The sequence below is a fragment of the Coregonus clupeaformis genome, unplaced genomic scaffold (assembly GCF_020615455.1).
Source record: "Coregonus clupeaformis isolate EN_2021a unplaced genomic scaffold, ASM2061545v1 scaf0480, whole genome shotgun sequence".
Taxonomy (NCBI): Eukaryota; Metazoa; Chordata; class Actinopteri; order Salmoniformes; family Salmonidae; genus Coregonus; species Coregonus clupeaformis.
The window spans coordinates 68,436-90,000 of record NW_025533935.1 but is presented as its reverse complement, the minus strand read 5'-3'; the positions used below and the strand labels follow the sequence as shown (position 1 = coordinate 90,000).

At 46.1% G+C, this 21,565-nt stretch overlaps 1 protein-coding gene across 1 annotated transcript in view; it reads right to left on the bottom strand.

The window, feature by feature from the left end:
* Window positions 1–16,055, bottom strand: part of LOC121540841 (DENN domain-containing protein 5B) — a 40,481-nt gene extending 24,426 nt beyond the window's left edge. The window contains exons 1-6 of the mRNA XM_041849953.2: window positions 15,728–16,055; window positions 8,448–8,557; window positions 6,131–6,842; window positions 5,238–5,425; window positions 354–854; window positions 1–136 (exon numbers count right to left, since the gene is read on the bottom strand). The exon at window positions 1–136 is cut by the window's left edge and continues 96 nt beyond it. Coding sequence (XP_041705887.1) covers window positions 1–136; window positions 354–854; window positions 5,238–5,425; window positions 6,131–6,842; window positions 8,448–8,557; window positions 15,728–15,839 — 1,759 coding nt within the window. The 5' untranslated portion in view covers window positions 15,840–16,055. The remainder of the gene's footprint in view (window positions 137–353; window positions 855–5,237; window positions 5,426–6,130; window positions 6,843–8,447; window positions 8,558–15,727) is intronic.
* Window positions 16,056–21,565: the final 5,510 nt, after the last annotated feature.

Genomic DNA, 21,565 nt, shown 5'->3' with positions numbered 1-21,565 from the left:
ACACGCGCTGCAGTGGCTCCCGGTCTGCCCAGTGAGATAACACCTTGCCGTCCACGAATGATGAAAACATGGCCGTCTCCAGGAACCGAGACAGGAAGTGCCGGTGTGGGGCGGGCTGTGCTGACAGGAAAGAGCCCTGGTGATGCAAATGCACAAGTACACAAAACGTTTACGCGTCACATAAAATCACTATCAAGTGAAATCACTAACAGTGGTAGAATATTGCTTCTATCCTGAATGAGAGCTTCTTGTCAATGTATGTAGCATTACTGACTGAAGGAGTAGGCTATGGATATGAGTGTCTATGGTATTCCTCCTTCAGTGAGTGATTGTTGATCGATCTTCACCATTACCTTATCAAAGTTGCTCATTCCCTCACGGTTGCCCAGCCAGGACTCCAGGTCGGGAGCGCTGTGGATCACAAACTCTTCGTACCTCCCGAACATGGAAGTGAATCGCCCCGCGAACACCTCCCTCAGCTGCACGTTCATCTTAGCCGCCTTCAGTTCCTCCTCTTCCTCCTGGAACGCCCGTCCCAGTGTCTTCCCTCCCGCCATCCCCCCTCCTCCACACCTCCTAGCCAGTGCCTGCAGTCGTTCCAGCACGGCCAACTCCTCCCCTCCCAGGTTCCCGTTGCGCCGGTCTTCCATCAGGTCCTCCAGGACTAGGCTGCTGAGGCAGGGGGGAGCGGCAGGGGCGGGCTTGGTGGTGGTGGTGCCCCCGTATGGCTGGAGGCCGAAGTGCAGCAGCACCTCGTTCAGCTCCTTGACGAGCTCCGGCTGGTCTGGGAAGAGGGGCAGGTCCTCGGGTGGATCCACGCGGTGGTTGTCAATGTCCACAAAGCACAGATTGGCCTGGGAGTGGGGGGGCGGGGCAACAGTAAACTTAAGAATCTGTATAATGACTATCATTATCAAATAAGGTACCTTTCCCGAAGTGTACACATGCACACTCCCCATCATGGACTTAGCAGTTAAGTATTGGCTGGAGGGAGTTTCCATCATCGCTAAATCCATGACAGGGAGTGCATACTTTGGGAGAAGCGTGCGGAATCGGAACGTCAGTAGGATCCATCAATAGGTCCTAATAAATAATCAGTGTTTTCTACGAGAATTCCTGGCAGTGTGGCGCAACAAGCAACTCTTCTTCATGTAGATCATTCAGACTGTACAGAGATGATTACCACTGATAGCATTAGGGCCAAGTATGCAAACATCCCTTTAAGATCAGAGAGCGATTTAACCATGCTCGTTGACATTAGACCACGATTAGCACAGACACTCTGACATATTAGCATATGAAGCATTATCAAACTATTGCTGTTATCACTTACAAAAAAGGGGATAGGAAAAATGTGCAAAGGTTAAAAACAGCAAAGCTACAATACATCACAGGAGGTTGGTGGCACCTTAAATTGGGGAGGACGGGCTCGGGGTAATGGCTGGAGCAGAATGAGTGGAATGGTATCAAATACATCAAACACATGGTGCGATGCCATTCCATTTGCTCCGTTCCAGACATTATTATGAGCCGTACTTCCCCTCAGCAGCCTCCACTACAATACATCTAGCCTTTTGGGGGCCCTAAGCGAGATTTGGTAGGGGCCCCCCCACCAAGTGGGCACATTTTTCTAGTGGCCCCCTCCTGACGGTGGAGAGAAATATTTACATATTAAGTTAATTTCCTGCAATTCAACACATTATGCCATAGACATTGTTGCCATTTTAAAGCAAATTTCCTTTTCTTTTTTTTTTCTCTTTTTTTTGCCATGTTAATGATATTGGAGTGAGAGTGACTTACAGAATTTAAAATGGGGGCCCCCTGGAGGTCAGGGCCCCTTGGCACGTGCCCGTTAGGAAGTCAGCCATGATTACTACAAGTTTTAGATAACTGGCTAGACTAACTACCAATCTTTTTTTGGGGGGGGCTGACATGGCTAATTGAGTGACTGTCAGTGACTGACATGGCTAATTGAGTGACTGTCAGTGACTGACAAAACAAGAGAAAAAATTGCTGATGCACAACCAAATGTGGAACTTGCTGCTTGTGTGTTCTACTATTCAAACTCTCAACAGCAAGCGCCTGGAGCCGGCCCTGAATACACATCATACATTACATTTAGCTAATTGTTATAGGCCTGTCAGAGCAAGTAACAGTGATCTTCACAGTCTTGGCTAGAACAAAAGCCTGCACACACTGGGTGCGTCTCAATTCATATCTCCCGAAGTGGGCACTTGTTCAATTCCCTTCATGGTTTTGAAAGGAAAATGACTGGTCTATGGAAACTCCCTCTGGCCCATGACAACACCAATCTGTTGCTTTTACATTTGTGATGAGTAGTGAACGTATAGACACTTTAGGAGCTAAGAGAGGTTATTGGGATGCACCCTCTGTACATCCAGGTCCAATAAAAAAAAGGTTAGTCAAGCAGTGGTACAGTTGTGGATAGTAAACAATTTTTAAGCATATAGCTCCTATGAGTTACCACCCTGAACCGGAGACACTAGAGTCCTGTGTTGCACACACATTGAGGCAATTGTTCTGTAAATACTGTGGTGCGAACTAGCCTAACATTTTAGGGCCCACAACTGTACTGATGAAGTACAACAGTCATCTGTAAGGATGTGTGTTGTCAGATGAACTTAGTGGCCTTGTGGTTAGGGTGTTGGGGGTTCGATCCCTGTTCAAGTCATACCAAAGACAAAAAATGGGTCCGGTGTCTCTGCTTGGCACTCAGCAAGATGGATCGACGGTTAAGGCCCTGCGGCAAGCTAGTGTCATGTCCACGGGGGTGTACTTGTACATCAAGCTGCCTCAAATTACAGAAACAGGTGACTGTCTCCTGTAATATGGGCCATCCTGGCTCAGACAAGGCTTACTTAAGCAGTTGTCTACGCAGCAACACCATGACCTTCTGACAAGTACTGCCCCAGGGGAGCATGGGAGACGTAGTGTGAGTGAGCAGCTGCAGAGATGTGATTCCTCTCACTCCATCTACACCCTTTGATTTGAAGTTAGGGAGTTGAGGACACTTTTCCTACGTCTCTCCTTTAACCTCCCCCCTCCTTCCCCTCTCAAAACGCCCCCTCTATGGCCCATCTCTCTTGGCATATACATTTACATTTTAGTCAGTGAGTGCATACATTTTCATACTGGCCCCCCGTGGGAAACGAACCCACAACCCTGGCGTTGCAAGCGCCATGCTCTACCAACTGAGCTACAGGGGACTACATATACTAGTTTTACGTAGCCTGGTCCCAGATCTCGTTGTGCTGTTTAGCCAACTCTGACCATTGGAGTTGGCTAAACAGCAAAAAAAGATCAGGGACCAGGCTAAGTTTCATGCACATAACCTGATTCACAGACAACTTTTTAAATAAATGCCAAAACAGTCAGAGAAATGAATCAATCTCTGGAGAGAAGCCAAGCAGGCACTGGCCTGGCACATAGAACTACGTCAGAGACTGACACCAAATCCCATTCAACAGCGTCGACAGTGTGCTCTGCTTTAGTGTCCAAACACAGCACTGACGTTACGCCAAAAACATGGTGCTTTTTCTTAACTGGATGTGGTGAGACTGATTCACACAGACTACCGTTTGTTTACAGTACTAGTGTAAAGGCCACTCCTCAACTTGAAAAACAACAAGACAAAGTGATATTCTTCAAGAACGAGTATGATCAATGGGTATCGTTAATTTAAGTGATCAAACATGTCTGTAAATAACGTAGAATTTGCCTTTAAAAGGGTGATCTGATTAAAACGCTTCGTTGCTCCTCTTCTCATGGGAAAGGCAACATAAACCCTCTATAATAAACCCCGCCCTCGCAGTATGGTGACCCAATTCACCATGACTAAATCTGTGGACATTCCACTGTGATGCATCAGCTAAATTCCATCAAAACAAATCTATGTGCTGTTAAAAAAGCTAAATGTCTTTGGATAAGAATACAGATAAAACCCTTCAATCCTGATGGAAGGCTGGAACTACAAGGAGGGGATTGTAGAAAGATATTTTATACGACAGGACACGCTCTCGATGCGTTCTGCTATCTGCATAGTGTGCATTCCATTGCTACCTACTGTGTCACCCTTATCCTCTCAAAACACATCCAGAAATAAACTGTTCATTATTCACATTGTCTGATTTCTCTGGAAAGGCTCAGCTCTCTCCTTCTCCTGGTGCATTTATGGGCCGGCTTTACCACTTCAAATCCTAAATGGCATCCTATACCCTACATAAAGCCCTCTGGTCAAAAGTAGTGCACTATATAGGGAATAGGGTGTCATTTGGGATGCAAACCTAGCAAAACGCTTATGCAGCATGGTGTGATTTTTGGATTTGGGGAGAGAAGGGAGAAGCGGAGGAGCTCGCCGGAGGAGATGCGTGAATTTCTATATTTCGCCAGCACTAGAGAGCAGGGGGATATTAATATGCAACCATAATAGGATTAATTAGTACAGGCACTGCAAGAATGCAGCAAATGTTACAATGCTCTTTTCACTGTGTTACAATGCGTACTGGAATGTATTTTATTAGAATGGCTTACATTAGACTGTGCTCGAAAGCTTGTTGGAAGGTTTTGCAAGGTCAGTGAATGCCTGTCAAAATGTGTATCACAATGCCTACTAGAATGCTAGAGAATGTGAACTAAAATGCTTCAAATTCCATGTGGTAAAGCAAGTAGAATTGTGATTGAATAGTGGATTTAAAACTCACAAACTAGGTATGTAGATTCAGCAACCTCCCATTCTTAATAGAGAAATAGGAACTTTGGAATGAGTGAGAACATTGTTTGTCCTACTGCATCTCAAGTTAAATAGATTTATCATCACTCCCTCTTGGTCAGGTAGTTATTAAAGTCTCCCTCTTGGTCAGGTGGTTATTAAAGTCTCCCTCTTGGTCAGGTGGTTATTAAAGTCTCCCTCTTGGTCAGGTGGTTATTAAAGTCTCCCTCTTGGTCAGGTGGTTATTAAAGTCTCCCTCTTGGTCAGGTGGTTATTAAAGTCTCCCTCTTGGTCAGGTGGTTATTAAAGTCTCCCTCTTGGTCAGGTGGTTATTAAAGTCTCCCTCTTGGTCAGGTGGTTATTAAAGAAGATGTGTTCTCAATAAGTTCACTGGTTAAATAAAGCCATTTCGAGGGTCAAAATGTGTATAAAAAAGGTGTCCATTACATGGCTACAGTCCCAAACACAAATGACTAAGTACTAAGTACATGCCATTCTAATACTGTACCTCATGGGACAGATCCAGAGTGGAGCGTTGGGTGCCGTCCCTCCGCTGGATACCCATGAGGAAGGGCACGGGTGCATCCAGGAGGTGGTGCAGGGGCGCCGGTAGGATGGGCAGGTAGACATGCTGCCACTGGAACGGGAACAGCAGGGTGGTGATGCCCTCTGCCAGAGTCATCAACCGCTGGTAGTCTGGAGACAGAGAGATGGAAAGACTGAGGGAATTTGACCTTGGTATACTAACGTGTTGAATTGTTGTTAAGTTGTTGTCGTCAACCTTTGGTAGTATGGAGACAGAGACGGAGGGGGGAGATTGAGTGACATTTTAATTGTTGCCGATTTGAGGAATTTGACCCTGGGTGGTACTCATATCATGGATACATGTGTTGAATTGTTGTGGTGAAGTTTTAGTTGTGATTAGGCTGTGGTCTGAATCTCAAAAGTATACACTCATACACTCCATGGACTAGTAGTATTAGATCGGTGCAAGCATGACTCTAGGGAGTTGCCACCATATTCCCAATCCTTACACTAGTCCAGTGTTTCCCAACTCCAGTACCCCCAACAGTACACATTTTTGTTGTAGCCCCTGACAAACTCACCTGATTAAACAAATTGAGGGCTTGATGATTAGTTGCGTTTGTCTGGGGCTACAACAACGTGTGCTGTTGTCGGTACTGGAGGACTGGAGTTGGGAAACACTGGACTAGTGTAAGGATTGGGAATATGGTGGCAACTCCCTAGAGTCATGCTTGCACCGATCTAATACATTTAAGTGCATGATGGGAATTGAACAAGTGCACACTTTTGGGTGAAGGTTAGAAAATAAATTAAAGAATCGAAACAACTTAGGTTGTTGATCTTTCAGTGAACGCTGCCTGGTCTTTTGGTCCTTACCTTGTGAGTAAAGCAGGACCTGGGTCTCCAGTAGCACGGAGGTGAGCAGTCTCACCAGGTTCTCCACCCCCAGCAGAGAGAAGGCCTCTCCCAGTGGGTAGTCCCCCAGCGGGAGCTCCTCCGGGCCGGGCTGCTGGCACATGATGGGCCCCTGGACCCCGTGGAACCGGAGCGACCGACCGGGCGGGGGCGCGGGCACCTCATACAGGATGTTGTGGATGTAGCTCTCCAGGGGTAGCGGCGGGGCGGCGTGCGACGTCACCGCCTGGTGCAGCTGGGACAGGAAGTGGCGGGCGGCGAGGAGGAAGGGGAGGGGCGTCAGGAGGCAGAGGGCCTTGGAGGCGTACAGGGTGTCCCGAGCCGGCTGGAAGGAGCCCGCCGCGCAGCCCAAACAAGCCGATAGGGGGTGCTCTGCCAGGGAAGCGGTGTCTGACTCGTCCAGGCTGCTCACCAGAGAGTCCATGCTGGATGTGGAGGGGGAGGAGGCGGAGGAAGAGGGAGATGAAGAAGAGATGGAGTGATGCTCCACGTGGTGCATCTGATGGAGGGTCTGCATCGCCGCGGTGATCTGGGCGCTCGTCACCTCCTCATAGTACGTGTGCACAAAGCCGTAGGAGTGTGTGCCGTCGTCCCGAGCGACCGTGAAGGAGTGGAAGCGGGGCTTGCGGCTGTCCGCCTGACTACGGAACGACAGGCCCCGCGGCATGCAGAGCTGGGGAAAGAGAGAGATATGAGGAGGAGGGAGTTTCGAGAGAGATGGAGAAAAAGAGGTGAAGAGAGAGAGAGGACGGAGGAATATGGAGAACGAGAGATGAAGGGAGGAAAAGAGAGACATGGGATGAGGTGATATGGGGGAAAGAAACTGAGAAAGATGGAGGGAGGAGGATAAAGAGGTGGTGGGAGAGATGCCGATGGAAGAGTGAGTTGGGATGTTTTAGAGGACATCAGAGGAAAAAAGAGAAAAGGTGGAGAGCGAAAGGAAAGGATGAAGGGGTACAGAAAGAATGACAAACACAGAAATTATGGACAGGGATGAGAGGGGTCAAATCATTCTGAAGAGCGTCCATTCTGACAAACAATATTGAAGACTAGCCTTATTCGCATCGCAGTGCTTGAGGCGTCACTACAGACCCGGGTTCGATCCCGGACTGTGTCGCAGCCGGCCGCGACTCCCATGAGGCGGCGCACAATTGGCCCAGCGTCGTCTGGGTTAGGGGAGAGTTTGGCCGGCTGGGATGTCCTCGTCCCATTGCGCTCTAGCGACTCCTTGTGGCGGGCCGGGCGCATGCACGCTCCTTCGGTTGCCAGTTGTACGGTGTTTCCTCCGACACATTAGTGCGGCTGGCTTCCAGGTTAAGCGAGCAGTGTGTCAAGAAGCAGTGCAGCTTCGCCGGGTCGTTTTTCGGAGGACGCATAGCTCTAGACCTTCGCCTCTCGAGTCCGTATGGGAGTTTCAGCGACGGGACAAGACTAACTATCAATTGGATATCACGAAATTGGGGAAGAAAAGGGGTAAAAAAAATACTTTTAAAATCCAAGGGGCCTTATTTGTGGAGAGAGAGTCAGATCTGATTGTGGCTCCGTGAAAAGGTGCTCTAGCCATCTGTTACAAAGTACTTTAGTGTCTGTAGGAAGACTGCTCACAACAGGCTTTAGCTTCATGAAAAACTATGTTTGTTTATTGGTTCATTTAAATTCGATGCTGTCGAGTTCCTGCCTAGTGCTTTCATTATCCAGACTTGTTTATACAATATTGTGCCATAAAACAACTTTTTTTAAAATTAAAATTACATACATTTTGAAGGATACAAATGTTACAAAAATCTATACATCCTTGTTAAAAATGTTAACACTTGAAAACAGAAAACATTATCTGATTTGCATAAAAAAGAGAAACGCATTGTGGTACAGGAGAACAAAAAAAAAAAGTGATGTCACAGCAGTGACAAACCATCAGCTTTTTGTTTATTACTTTCAATTGGTTCAATTACTCATTTACGCTGACAGATTTGCATTGTTTAACCCAAGAAAAAGCCCAGAAACATACAATAACAAAACAATGGTGCACAAACAGATATAAAGTCCCCTATTCTGTGTAAAACACATGTACAACAGAATGTCCACAATAAGATGTACTGTAATTCAACATAAACACATTTTCTTGTAATGAACGCAATAAATGAAGCCGTTTTCACATGCACACACGACAACCATCTCTAGAAAGGGCTAAAACAGCCCAAATGGCATAAAAATACAGACTTAACCCTTTTCTATGTATATTAAGTTCTCTAAACATATCCTAGCTCCACTATCTTACCATGTTGACTGCATCTCTGTTGAAGGGACTCCTGTCTGTGCTCTCAGGGTAGTGGGACAGAACCTTGGACTTGAAGGACCTCCGGAGGGGGCTCTGCTCAAAGCTCTCACCTAGGAAAGAGATGAGAGATAGACAGATGTTGAAATAAGAGTGGCGAGAGAGGGAGGGTAGAGCCAGAGAAAGAGTGAGTATGTCAGCTTTGCAATACTGGCACAGACAAAATCAGAGGGACAAGTGACCTTCATCGTCGCACTGAATTCTTAATAAGGGGACATGGCAGAGAACACGGCGGTTACCAGACAGGGTCAGGATTTAATATCAGAGAGCACAACCATTTACCCTTCATCTGACACCAGCTAAAAACCCTGTGTGTGTTGAATCCCTTTATTGAGCTAGAGGTGAGATCGTAGAGTAGAGGGTTGAGACCAGAGATGGATTTTAAGGTAGACCGCCATTTTCAGACCGGGCTAGTAGAAAATGTAGAAAGGTGAGACAGAGGGGTGAGACAGAGGGGTGAGACAGAGGGGTGAGACAGAGGGGTGAGACAGAGGGGTGAGACAGAGGGGTGAGACAGAGGGGTGAGACCGAGGGTGAGACAGAGGGGTGAAACAGAGGGGTGAGACCGAGGGGTGAGACAGAGGGGTGAGACAGAGGGGTGAGACAGAGGGGTGAGACAGAGGGGTGAGACAGAGGGGTGAGACAGAGGGGTGAGACAGAGGGGTGAGACAGAGGGGACTTATATCACAACCACCCCAGAGGAGCTTTCACAGCAGCTACAACTCCCTCATCCCCTCACGCTGAGAATGAGTAAAGATGTTGTAGAAGCAGAAGCAATGCACAGAATGCATCCCAAATTAACGGTACATGTTGAACTTGGGGCCTGATAAAAAAAAAAGACCATCCTTGGTTTGGATGAAGGGAAGGATAGAATTCCTTTAAAAATTAGAGGCCGTTTGAGTGCGTCACCAGTGACATACACACACACACACACACTTCCTCTGACCTTGATGTATTACCTTGTCTGCCTGATGCATCTCCTGCCTCCCTCACTGTCCCATGTCAGCTGCCTTCTCCAGTTACATAAAGAGAGCTCTGTGTATGTGTATGTGTGTGTGTGTGTGTGAGTGTCTGCGTGTGTGTGTGTGTGTGTATGTATGTATGTGTGTGTGTGTGTGTGTGTGTGTGTGTGTGTGTCTGCGTGTGTGTGTATGTATGTATGTATGTGTGTGTGTGTGTATGTGTGTGTGTGTGTGTGTGTGTGTGTGTGTGTGTGTGTGTGTGTGTGTCTGCGTGTGTGTATTACTATCCTCGTGGTCCCCAAAAGTCCCAACAAGGATAGTAAAACAAGGAACATTTTACCTAGTGGGGACATTTCCCACGTCCCCACGAGGAAAAAGGCTAATTTAGGTTTACAATTAAGGGTTAGGGAAAATAGGATTTTGAATGGGAATAAGCTGTTAGGCCCCCACAAGGATAGTAAACCATATGCCGTGTGTGTAAGACACTGGTGAGTACTCACACTACCTCATTTAAAGGAACACCGTCACTCTCCTTCCCTTGAGTGCACCACTCTCCCCATTACTACTCTGTCTGGCATTTGGATGCGCGCACACACACACACACACAGAGCAGGAAGAGCAACACTCGCTGCTCAAAAACACATCTTACAATCTAATGCTTGCTTTGACGCATATCCACTTATCCAGCCAGATTCCAGCATTCCACCTGCTTCTCCGATGACGCACGGAAAGCCGAGAACAGAAAGGATGCCGAAGGCAATAGACTGATCAAAACTGAGGGTTGCTTTGCTTTGAAATGAGGCCGGTGGGTGGGTAGTAAGGAAGCCTGGGTCCTATTCACTAGGAACAAAATGGCCTGAAATGGGGAGGGACTACCAGAACATGTCCAATAAGAATTGCGTAACATTTTGCTACGGTGTGCCCTATTGAATACGACCCAGGTGGGTGGGTTGTACACATGCAATGTTTTGAGGACAGGGCAGCCATGTTGGATATCAGTGTGATAAGGAAGAGAATCAGAGCTGGTATTAAAAACGACACCATCTTGCCGAGTGTTGTACCGTACCGATCCTCTATTTTGATTTTAAATCAAGGGACACGGCAGGCAGAGATGTGATGAGGCGTCACAGTGTGGTCTTTGTGTTTATCTACCAGGCCTTCGAGCTTCCTCAGGTCCTCGTTGTCAAGAGGAGAACGATGTCTGGTTGCCATGGTAGCCGTTTCTGCTGGCGTTACGGTTGCCATGGCCTTGAAGAAGACAGTCATCAGCTGACGCAATTAGTTACATTTACATTTGAGTCATTTAGCAGACTTACAGGAGCAATTAGAGTTAAGTGCCTTGCTTAAGGGCACATCGACAGATTTTTCACCTAGTCGGCCCGGGGATTAGAACCAGCGACCTTTCGGTTACTGGCACAACGCTCTTACCCACTAAGTTAGGTGAACATTCACACACACACACACACACTCAGCCAGCCATTGGGGATCACACAATGTACAATGCGCATGCACACACACACGAGGCAACATCAAACATCTGTGCGAAAGCTGTATTTAATCCAGACCATGCCTGGGATTGTAATTTGGGTTTCACTGCTCAGTGCTGAACCTGTTCTTCTAATGCCTTACCATGACCCATTTAAACATAAACACTTGAAATGAATAGTGCACTGGTGAATGAATGGTACGCTGATGTTTTTTAGCTTCCGGAGTGTTGTGTCAGAGATTGAAGTGAAATATTAAGAAGTTGCTGACCACATTAAAAGAAAGATTTTTAGGGGAGAGAGAACGAGAGAAAGAGGAAGGTAGGAGGCGAGAGGGTTCAACTGACAGAAAGAGAAGTGGGATGGAGAGATGGAGGAAAAGAAAGGGGGAGGGTGGCTTGTTATGGTTCTGTGGATGAAAGATGAAAACGGTGCCTCGGTTAGGCTGTGTGACTACCATCATCATCATCATCATCCCCCAACTAGACATCTCCCCCAAAGCACTGTGAAATCAGCTCAGCCCACTCCAGAGAGACCACAAAAGATCTGCTGGCCATGGTAAAACACTACCAAAACGCATTGATCCCTTCATGAAGTAACACCAGCGAAAGCTTGATTCTCCTACGTACATGTATGCTCACACCACTTCTGTCATGAGGGATCAGTGTTTACTCAGAGGAAGGAAGGACAAAGAACAGAAGACAGAAAGAATGAAGGATAAAGTTAATTCGCATTGGAAGAAGGCCTCAGTCTCACAGTTCCACTCCAGACACTGCAACGTCACTGTCTCCCAGACACTGTGTGGAATCTCAACACCACAGGATCCCACTCCAGCATGGATGGATGGATTTCTCAAGGGGCGTTTAGTCAGAGTCACGACAGCGCTCAGCCTCAGTAAGAGGACGACACCATGTTATGCCACATATTACCATTTCATTATGAAACTGGAGTCTTTTTTCAGCAGGCACACTTACAGAAGAAAACTCTATCAAATGGGAAGGCACTACCAGACCTTGTCCAATAAAAAAAGGTTTGACTTGGTTTGTTGCGAAACGTTTTAAAAACATTTTGATACGGTGTGCCCTAATGAACATTGCTGATTGATCACAGGATGACATCTGGTTTTCATTAGTCTATAGATGTAGTGTTTGTGATGTTAAAGAAGATTCCAAACACATACAATTTCATCGGATCCTAGTAGGCTTACTCTAAAGTGTAAAAACACCCAGTTCTCTCATACAGTAGATATGCAGACAAACAGAGAGGACGGATCTGACACCTAAAGACAAAAGAGGCCTATGATGAAACAGCTGACATTTCACGGTTGATAGATATTTGAACGTATGATTAACAGTCATGCGCAGCTTTCCATCCTTCAAACGGACAGATCGAGACAGGGATGACTGGATGAGTGAGTAGAGAGATGCATTTCATCTTTGCCTAACCACATTCAATTCGTCACACCCACGGATGGACAGACGAGGGGGAGGAGAACGAGAGAGAGAGAGAGAGAGATGGAGGTGGGTTGAGAGATGAAAAGACAGAATGAGCAGACACCGTCTCAATTATAAGAATCTCCTACGCCGGTCTCCTGGTTGAATAAATGTATCGGGGTGGTTTGCTGAACTATCCTTTCTCAAATGATATCTAACCTTGTGAAGGCTTTAGCTCAGAGGGATAACACATTCTCAAGAATGGACGACTCGGGTTTGATCATTGATTGGTTACAGAAGCAACGAAGAGTTCACAAGATAAAAACGCAATGTATAATCGCCAGCCTTTCATATTCAATTGTATTGAGCATAGCCTAATTGGACTTCAATAGGGATTTTTACAGTCCATCCTAGTCTTCCTTCTCCAATCAAAACAAAAACAAATTAATTGCAGGCTGTGTTCATGATCACTTTAAGCATGGTTGTAATAGGCTATAAGACTCTAAACGTTCCTCCTTGACACACCTTTAATGTTTATTCTGAAAAAAGCCTTTTTGATCCAGTGATATCACACACGACATTTCAGTGTCACTGAACATCCCACTGTGGTTCCCGTCTGACACCGATGTCATTCCCTGTGACAGTCACCAGTCCGCTCGGAGCCAGGAGCTGAAACCATGGTGACCCGGCATTCCAACCGGGAACGTCATGTGAAATTTGATTAGGGCTGCAGAAACACAGAGGCATCTATTGAGAGGCCAACAAGAGCAGATTGTTTATTTGAAGACACTCTCCAATTACAAACACGAGAAAAAAAAACATATCTGGAAAAAAACTAAACATTCACCATCGACAGATATGCAGACACACACACCCCTCAAAGAAACACATTTATCTACCAGCACGCACACAAATCCCTGAAAGGCAGAGTGCAGCCCCCGGCTGCAGCAGAGATTAGTAAGACCTGATGTTACATAAGCAGATAGGTGAAGGCCAGATCCCCCCCCAGCAGGGAGCCTGCCATCACTACTGTCCAACACACACACAAAAAATGAGCTTATAACTAACTAACAGTAATACTAAGTGCTGTCCTTTCCTTTTCACTACGCAGTCTGATAAGGTGATCCTCTTGTGAATGTGAAGGGGGGTAGTGTAAGGATGGGGTTTTTCATTTTCACATCCTGACACAAACACTAGGCTAGCTAGGCTGCATGACGACAGTCAGAGGGTTAAATGTGTCCGGTTACCACCCCGCCATGTTCCCTGGGGATCTACTCTGCCTTGGATGCTCCCTCCCCTGTCCTTCTCCCCCACCTCCACAAAGAATACAGGGTGTGACTGTGTGTGTTCTGTGATTTGACAATGACAGAGAGGCAGTGGGAAGATGGTGCAGATTGTTCTATTCTGAATAGAACACATAAGCTTGCCTCTTCCTCACTGAGGACTTAGTATTGAGAATCCAATATACCAGAGCTTGCAATATAGCCTACCATTTACACACCATAGGGACTCTCTCCCAGCACCCTCCCTTTTAATCCTGCTGGTGTCAACAACCTGAGGGCTGTAAAGAGGAAACTCTATTTTATAGCCATTTCTGTACCAACAACCTCTTAACCATACAAATGTTATATTTCACACACACACTTTATCTCATATATGGAATGAGATAAAGGAGGATTCAGGAAAAGCTACACCATGAAGACGATTTGCTAAAAGCAGCGGGTGGCTGTGATTAACTAGCGATTGCCTGCTGGGTGAGAACGAACGGCGGCGATTCAACATTTAACAGAAAATGAAGATTCAACAGAAAAATGACTTCCGATATTCTGGTCAGAGCCGATAGGAAGGCCACCCACTGCTTTAGCCATTCATCTTCGCGGTGTGTCTTTTCTCTTAGAGATAATGTCATGAAAGAGCCTAGCCATATAGCTCTGGAAGAGACCACTTCCACCCTCAGGTTTCAGGCACGACCGCGGCATCACTGTGGTTGACTGTCATGGTCGCCATGGCAATCTGACTCACTCCACCACTGCATCCAGGTGACCTGACCAGAAGAGGCTCTTGCCCATTGGTAGGCTATAACAACCACAAAGGAGTTGGCTACAGAAGAAACAGACTGGCAGCCAGGGCCGTGTTCACTGCTTAGGGCGGTGACGATAACAGTATCGCAATATTTTTCCCATGGAAAACACAAAGCAGACTAAACTCTTTGGTGGCTCTGCCCCAGCCCCAGTTAATCTCCTCCCCTGATGATTCCAGTCTTATCACAGACCACCATCCGCCTCCCTGTCCCATCCTGTGGTGGACTTGTGTGCTACTAGCCTGGGTCATGTTCATTGATTATGGTACCAAATGTTTCGAAATGTTTTTGTTTTTTTGCATTTGTCGGACAAGTTCGGATAGTACAAGTTCATCTCACTCCTTTTCAGATTGTTTTCTTCTGTTATCAGGTAGAACAGAAAACCAGTAGGCTCCAGATCTCGTAGGGCAGGTATGGGCAACTTCAGTCCTCAGGGGCCTGACTGGTGTCACACTTTAGCCCCAGCTAACACACCCGATTCCAATAATCAACTAATAATGATTTTCAGTTTTAAAATGTAATTAGTTTAAATCAGAAGTCTTTGCTAGGAATGGGGAAGTGAGTTACCCATCCCTGTCATAGGGTAAAAGTTGAATACCCTGGCCTACATGGTTGGTATCAGCCTACCTCCTCTAATAACTACACAACCACATCCCCCAAGGAGTGATGTGGGTAGTGTTCAGCGGACTTTATAATGACAATAAAAACACAAAACATTATGTTATAATCGTGGATCTATATAGGCCAGGGATGGAAAACTCCAGTTCTCCGGGGCATGATTGGTGTCACACTTTTCCCTCAGCCCCAGTAAATACACTCGACTCCAATAATCAACTAAACATGATCTTCAATTAATACTTTTCAGCTGTTTGTTAGGAATGGAGGGGGGAGGAAGTGTGACACCACTCCGGCCACGAGGACTGGAGTTGCCCATCAGTCAAAACGGCATTGTGTTAAATATGTAGTGATTGAGAAGGCAATCTGATGAATTTATTAAGGGATTTCTATATCTGCTCAGCTGTGACCGTCACGACAATAAACACTCCCAGCTGACCTTCACAATCTCAGCTGTTTTCCTGACGTCTCACTGACACTGGATGGATAGGCACCATTGCACTTCTCACATGACTGGGCTCGCTAAAAAAAATGCTTGGACGGTCAATTGATTGAAAGACCTCTCGGAGATTTCGCTTTCGAGTTAACGTTTTTTTTTTGTTATTCTATAATATGTTCTAATAGGCTATCAATAAAAAACAATATTTACCAGCTAATTCTTCGGGTTCTAGACCAGTCTCCGTGTCCAATCCACATACCACGAAGTACTGGGCGAAGCGGCACGAAGCCGAGCCTGTGCCAGAGGTAACTCCGCTCATCATCGGTTTAGATATGATAGGCTACTCGGTCCGTCTCTATTCCACGCTCTGGATCTCCATAGTGTAACCTACGCTGGTCAAGTGAGGCCAAACTCTAGAATGTTGTGTCCGTTTTAATCAAACGAACACCTCGTATTATATTTGAGATGAAATTTGCTCTTCTGTTCTCCGTCCACAGTCGCCAGCCTAGTGTCAGCCCGTTTATGAATGTGTTGTCTAGGCATAGCCAGCCTATCTGTGGGAGGATCTCAATTGCATCCTCCTCGCATCCTCTCTCCACGCCTCCTTCTCAAAACCCATTGGATGAGAAAGCCAGAGATCCCGCCCCTCTGACTTTCTCCTTCAATGGGTTTTGAGAAGGAGGTGAGGCGAGAGGTTGCGAGGAGAACTATTGAGATTTTCCCATTGTGTGATAAGGGGCAGAGGGTGGAGAGAGAGAGGGGGAGGGAAGGAAAGAGAGATGGAGAGAGAGAGAGGGTGGGAGAGAGGAGAAACGGAGGGAGAGAGAGAGGGTGGGAGGGAGAGAGAGAGGATGGGTGGGAGGGAGAGAGAGAGGATGGGTGGGAGGGAGAGAGAGAGGGTGGGAGGGAGGGAGAGAGGGTGGGAGGGAGAGAGGGTGGGAGGGAGGGAGAGAGGGTGGGAGGGAGGGAGAGAGGGTGGGAGGGAGGGAGATAGGGTGGGAGAGAGAGGGAGGAGAGAAGGAGGGAGAGAGAGACTCTGCATGCAGAATTCTGCAAAAACATCCTCCGTGTACAACGTAAAACACCAAATAATGCATGCAGAGCAGAATTAGGCCAATACCCGCTAATTATCAAAATCCAGAAAAGAGCCGTTAAATTCTATAACCACTTAAAAGGAAGCGATTCCCAAACCTTCCATAACAAAGCCATCACCTACAGAGAGATGAACTTGGAGAAGAGTCCCCTAAGTAAGCTTGTCCTGGGGCTCTGTTCACAAACACAAACAGACCCCACACAGCCCCAGGACAACAACAACAACAACAACACAACTAGACCCAACCAAATCATGAGAAAACAAAAAGAGAATTACTTGACACATTGGAAAGAACAAAAAAAAAACAGAGCAAACTAGAATGCTATTTGGCCCTAAACAGAGAGTACACAGTGGCAGAATACCTGACCACTGTGACTGACCCAAACTTAAGGAAAGCTTTGACTATGTACAGACTCAGTGAGCATAGCCTTGCTATTGAGAAAGGCCGCCGTAGGCAGACCTGGCTCTCAAGAGAAGACAGGCTATGTGCACACTGCCCACAAAATGAGGTGGAAACTGAGCTGCACTTCCTAACCTCCTGCCAAATGTATGACCATATTAGAGACACATATTTCCCTCAGATTACAGCGATCCACATAGAATTCGAAAACAAACCCAATTTTGATAAACTCCCTTATCTACTGGGTGAAAAACCACAGTGTGCCATCACAGCTGCAAGATTTGTGACCTGTTGCCACAAGAAAAGGGCAACCAGTGAAGAACAAACACCATTGTAAATACAACCCATATTTATGTTTATTTATTTTCCCATTTGTACTTTAACTATTTGCACATTGTTACAACACTGTATATATACATAATGACATTTGAAATGTCTTTATTCTTTTGAAACTTCTGAGTGTAATGTTTACTGTTAATATTTATTGTTTATTTCACTTTTGTTTACTATCTACTTCACTTGCTTTGGCAATGTTAACACACGTTTCCCATGCCAATAAAGCCCTTAAATTGAAATTGAATTGAGAGAGGGTGGGAGGGAGAGAGAGAGGGTGGGAGGGAGGGAGAGGGAGAGATGGAGGGGGAGAGAGGGTGGGAGACAGAGGGGGGGTTAGGGAGGGAAATATAGAGGGAGGGAGAGAGAGAGGGGGAGGGAGAGAGAGAGGGGGAGGGAGAGAGAGAGGGGGAGGGAGGGAAAGAGAGAGAAGGGGAGAGGGGAGAGGGAGGGAGGTAGGGAGGGAAAGAGTTATAGAGGGAGAGAGAGAGAGAGAGAGAGAGAGAGAGGGGGGAGAGGGGGAGGGAGAGAGGGAGGGAGTTAACATAATGTTTGCATAATCGGGCATATTCAGATTTTCAGATTCACATTAAATTACTAATGTGTGATGTGATCTAATTATGAAGCCCAATAAAATCACATACAATTAAAATAGGTAATTGTGTCGTGCAAAAACAGGTGTGGTGATAGTGATGGTTTGTCGGCACTGGTGGTTTGTTTACATAGCAGTTTAGGAGAATTAATGTGGCAGGTTATGGGAACAAAAAATAAGCGGATGGAAAGGTTGGAAGGAACCTCACAGACTTCACTCCACTTTAGCGCATGAAAGAATCTATCATTTATAGATGTGCAGCTTGTGCCAAACACTTTGCAGACTGTTCAGACTGGAATGGCAACTGGAAACCATACAATTAAAATGAACTACAACTTCCTTTTAACAACTCAAAAGCAAATTCGGATTATTTTTCCACTAATTGGTCTTTTGACCAATCAGATCAGCTCTTTTGCCAATAATTGGGCAAAAGATCAGAATAGCAGAAGTGCATAAAGATGGCGGCCCCCATGCACTTACCACAAATGCCTTATTGGCTCAGTTCATCCTATTGTACATTGCTCTCCGTTACTCTTTTTTTGTATCGTCATTAGCACAGTATACATGATCCAGCTGGGCAGACTCTTATTTACTAAGGAAACACACACACACACACACATATATACATTCATGCTACACATCAGTGGAGGCTGCTGAGGGGAGGACGGCTCATAATAATGGCTGGAATGGAGTCATTGGAATGTCATCAACCACATGGAAACCACGTGTCTGATACCATTCCGTTCTCCATTCCAGCCATTATTATGAGCCGTCCTACCCTCAGCAGTTTCCACTGCTACACATACATCACATCAAACTTCTGCTACCAGACTCTTATCTACTACTGCTAATACTGCACAGTTTAAACACTTGCCTCCTAATCCCCCGTTCCTTGATACGTATAAATATTGTACAGTAAATTGTGCCTTCCTGTATTATACCGGTGCTAAAATGTCTATTCTATTCTACTGAGCCATTTACTTTATGTTCGTATTCTTATATTTGCTTATTTCTTATTGTTGTTGCATTGTCGAGAAGGAAGTAAGCATTTCATTGGACAGTGTACACCATGTGTATCCTGTACATACGACTAATAAAACTTGAAAAAAATAATTGATCCAAGACGCTGCCAATTTGAAAAAACAAAAAAGTTGATTGTGCTGATTTATTTGTGCATTGAACCAGTTTAAAGTTTTAAAATGCTGTAGATTATGGGCGCGTTCCTCTGCCCAGGCATTGCTGATGCCTGCCAGATCTTACAACGCCTGGATAGGTATTTTACGTATCAGCTAACCACATCATATGTTATAGCAATTTTGGTGTACGACATCACAGTCGATGACGTGGCACCCAACCATTGGTTGATGCATGCAACGTCTGAGCATGGAAACGCAACCACAGTTTAGTGTTGGTTGGATTGGTTGAATTGACACCGCCTGGTATAGAGGTCCTGGATGGCAGAGAGCTCGGCTCCAGTGATGTAATGGGCCATACGCATTACCCTGTAGTGCCTTGCGGTCGGATGCCAAGCAGTTGCCGTACCAAGCGGTGATGCAGCCAGTCATGCTCTCAATGCTGCAACTGTATAACTTTTTGAGGATCTGAGAGCCCATGCCAAAGCTGTTTAGCCTCCTGAGGGGGAAGAGGCGGTGTAGTGCCTTCTTCACAACTGTGTTGGTGTGTGTGGACCATGTTAATTCCTTAGTGATGTGGACACCAAGGAACTTGAAGCTCTCGACCCGCTCCACTACAGCCCCGTTGATGTGGATGGGGGCGTGCTCGACCCTCCGTTTCCTGTTGTCCACGATCAGCTGCTTAGTCTTGCTGACATTGAGGGCCGAGTCACTGACCTCCTCCCTATAGGCTGTCTCATTATCGTCTGTGATCAGGCCTACCACCATCGTGTCGTCAGCAAACGTAATGATGATGTTGGAGGCGTGCGCGGCCACACAGTCGTGGGTGAACAGGGAGTACAGGAGGGGACTAAGAAACATACCCCTGAGGGGCCCCCGTGTTGAGGGTCAGCGTGGTGGACGTGTTGTTGCCTACCCTCACCACCTGGGGGCGGCCCGTCAGGAGGTCCAGGATCCAGTTGCAGAGGGAGGTGTTCAGTCCCAGGATCATGAGCTTAGTAATGAGCTTGGATGGCACTATGGTGTTGAACGCTGAGCTGTATTCGATTAACAGCATTCTTACATAGTTATTAGGTGTTCCTCTTGTCCAGGTGGGAGAGGGCAGTGTTGAGTGCAATAGAGAGGGCAGTGTGGAGTGCAATTGAGATGTGGATCTTTTGGGGCGGTATGCAAATTGGAGTGGGTCCAGGGTGCTGGGATGATGGTGTTGATGAAAGCATTTCATGGTTACAGATGTGAGTGCTACGGGGCGATAGTCATTTAGACAGATTACAGGGCACAGGGACTATGGTTGTCTGCTTGAAACGTAGGTATTACAGCTCCTTGAAAGCGGCAGCTCTAGCCTTTACCTCAGTGTGGATGTTGCCTTTAATCCGTGGCTTCTGGTTGGGATATATACGTTCGGTCACTGTGGGGACAACGTTGTCGATGCACTTATTAATGAAACTGTTGACTGATGTGGTAAACTCCTCAATGCCATCTGATGAATCCCGGAACATATTCCAGTCTGTGCTAGCGAAACAGTCCTGTAGCTTAGCATCTGCTTCATCTGACCATTTCCGTATTGAGCGCGTCACTGGTACTTCCTGTTTGAGTTTTTGCTTGTAAACAGGAATCAAGAGGATAGATTTATGGTCAGATTTGCCAAAAGGAGGACAAGGGAGAGCCTTGTATGTGTTTCTGTGTGTGGAGTAAAGGTGATCCAGAATTGTGTTGCCTCTAGCTGCACAGGTGACATGCTGCTAAAAATGAGGTAAAACAGATTAAATACATTTGCACAATGAGCACTTCTTGTCTCTCAAATACATTGTTACAGTTGTTGGTTAGCCATCTAGCGAATTTTAGCCATATTAGCATAGACATGACATGAGTCAAAACAAGACATGGTATCAATAACAAGATACAACGAGCCACCTACGATTCCCCACATGGTAGCTTCTTGTCATTATTTCTAGCTATCTGACCATTCAGAATCATATACTGTATCACTCATTGGATAGGCCAATGAGTGATACAGTATATGCTTCAGTAAGGTTGGCTTCTTAGCGTTCATAGCAATGTTATCAACTGTACCGCAGAAATGGTACGTAAATCACAGAAAATGTACTGAGCAAAAATATAAACGCAACATGTAAAGTGTTGGTCCCATGTTTCATGAGCTGAAATAAAAGATCCCAGAAATGTTCCATTCGCACAAAAAGCTAATTTCTCTCAACATTTGTAAACAAATTTGTTTACATCCCTGTTAGTGAGCATTTCTCCTTTGCCACGATAATTCATCCACCTGACAGGTGTGGCATATGAAGAAGCTGATTAAACAGCATGATCATTACACAGGTGCACCTTGTGCTGGGTACAATAAAAGGCCACTCTAAAATGTGCAGTTTCGTCACACAACCCAATGCCACAGATGTCTCATGGTTTGAGGGAGCGTGCAATTGGCATGCTGACTGCAGGAATTTCCACCAGAGCTGTTGCCAGATAATTTAATGTTAAT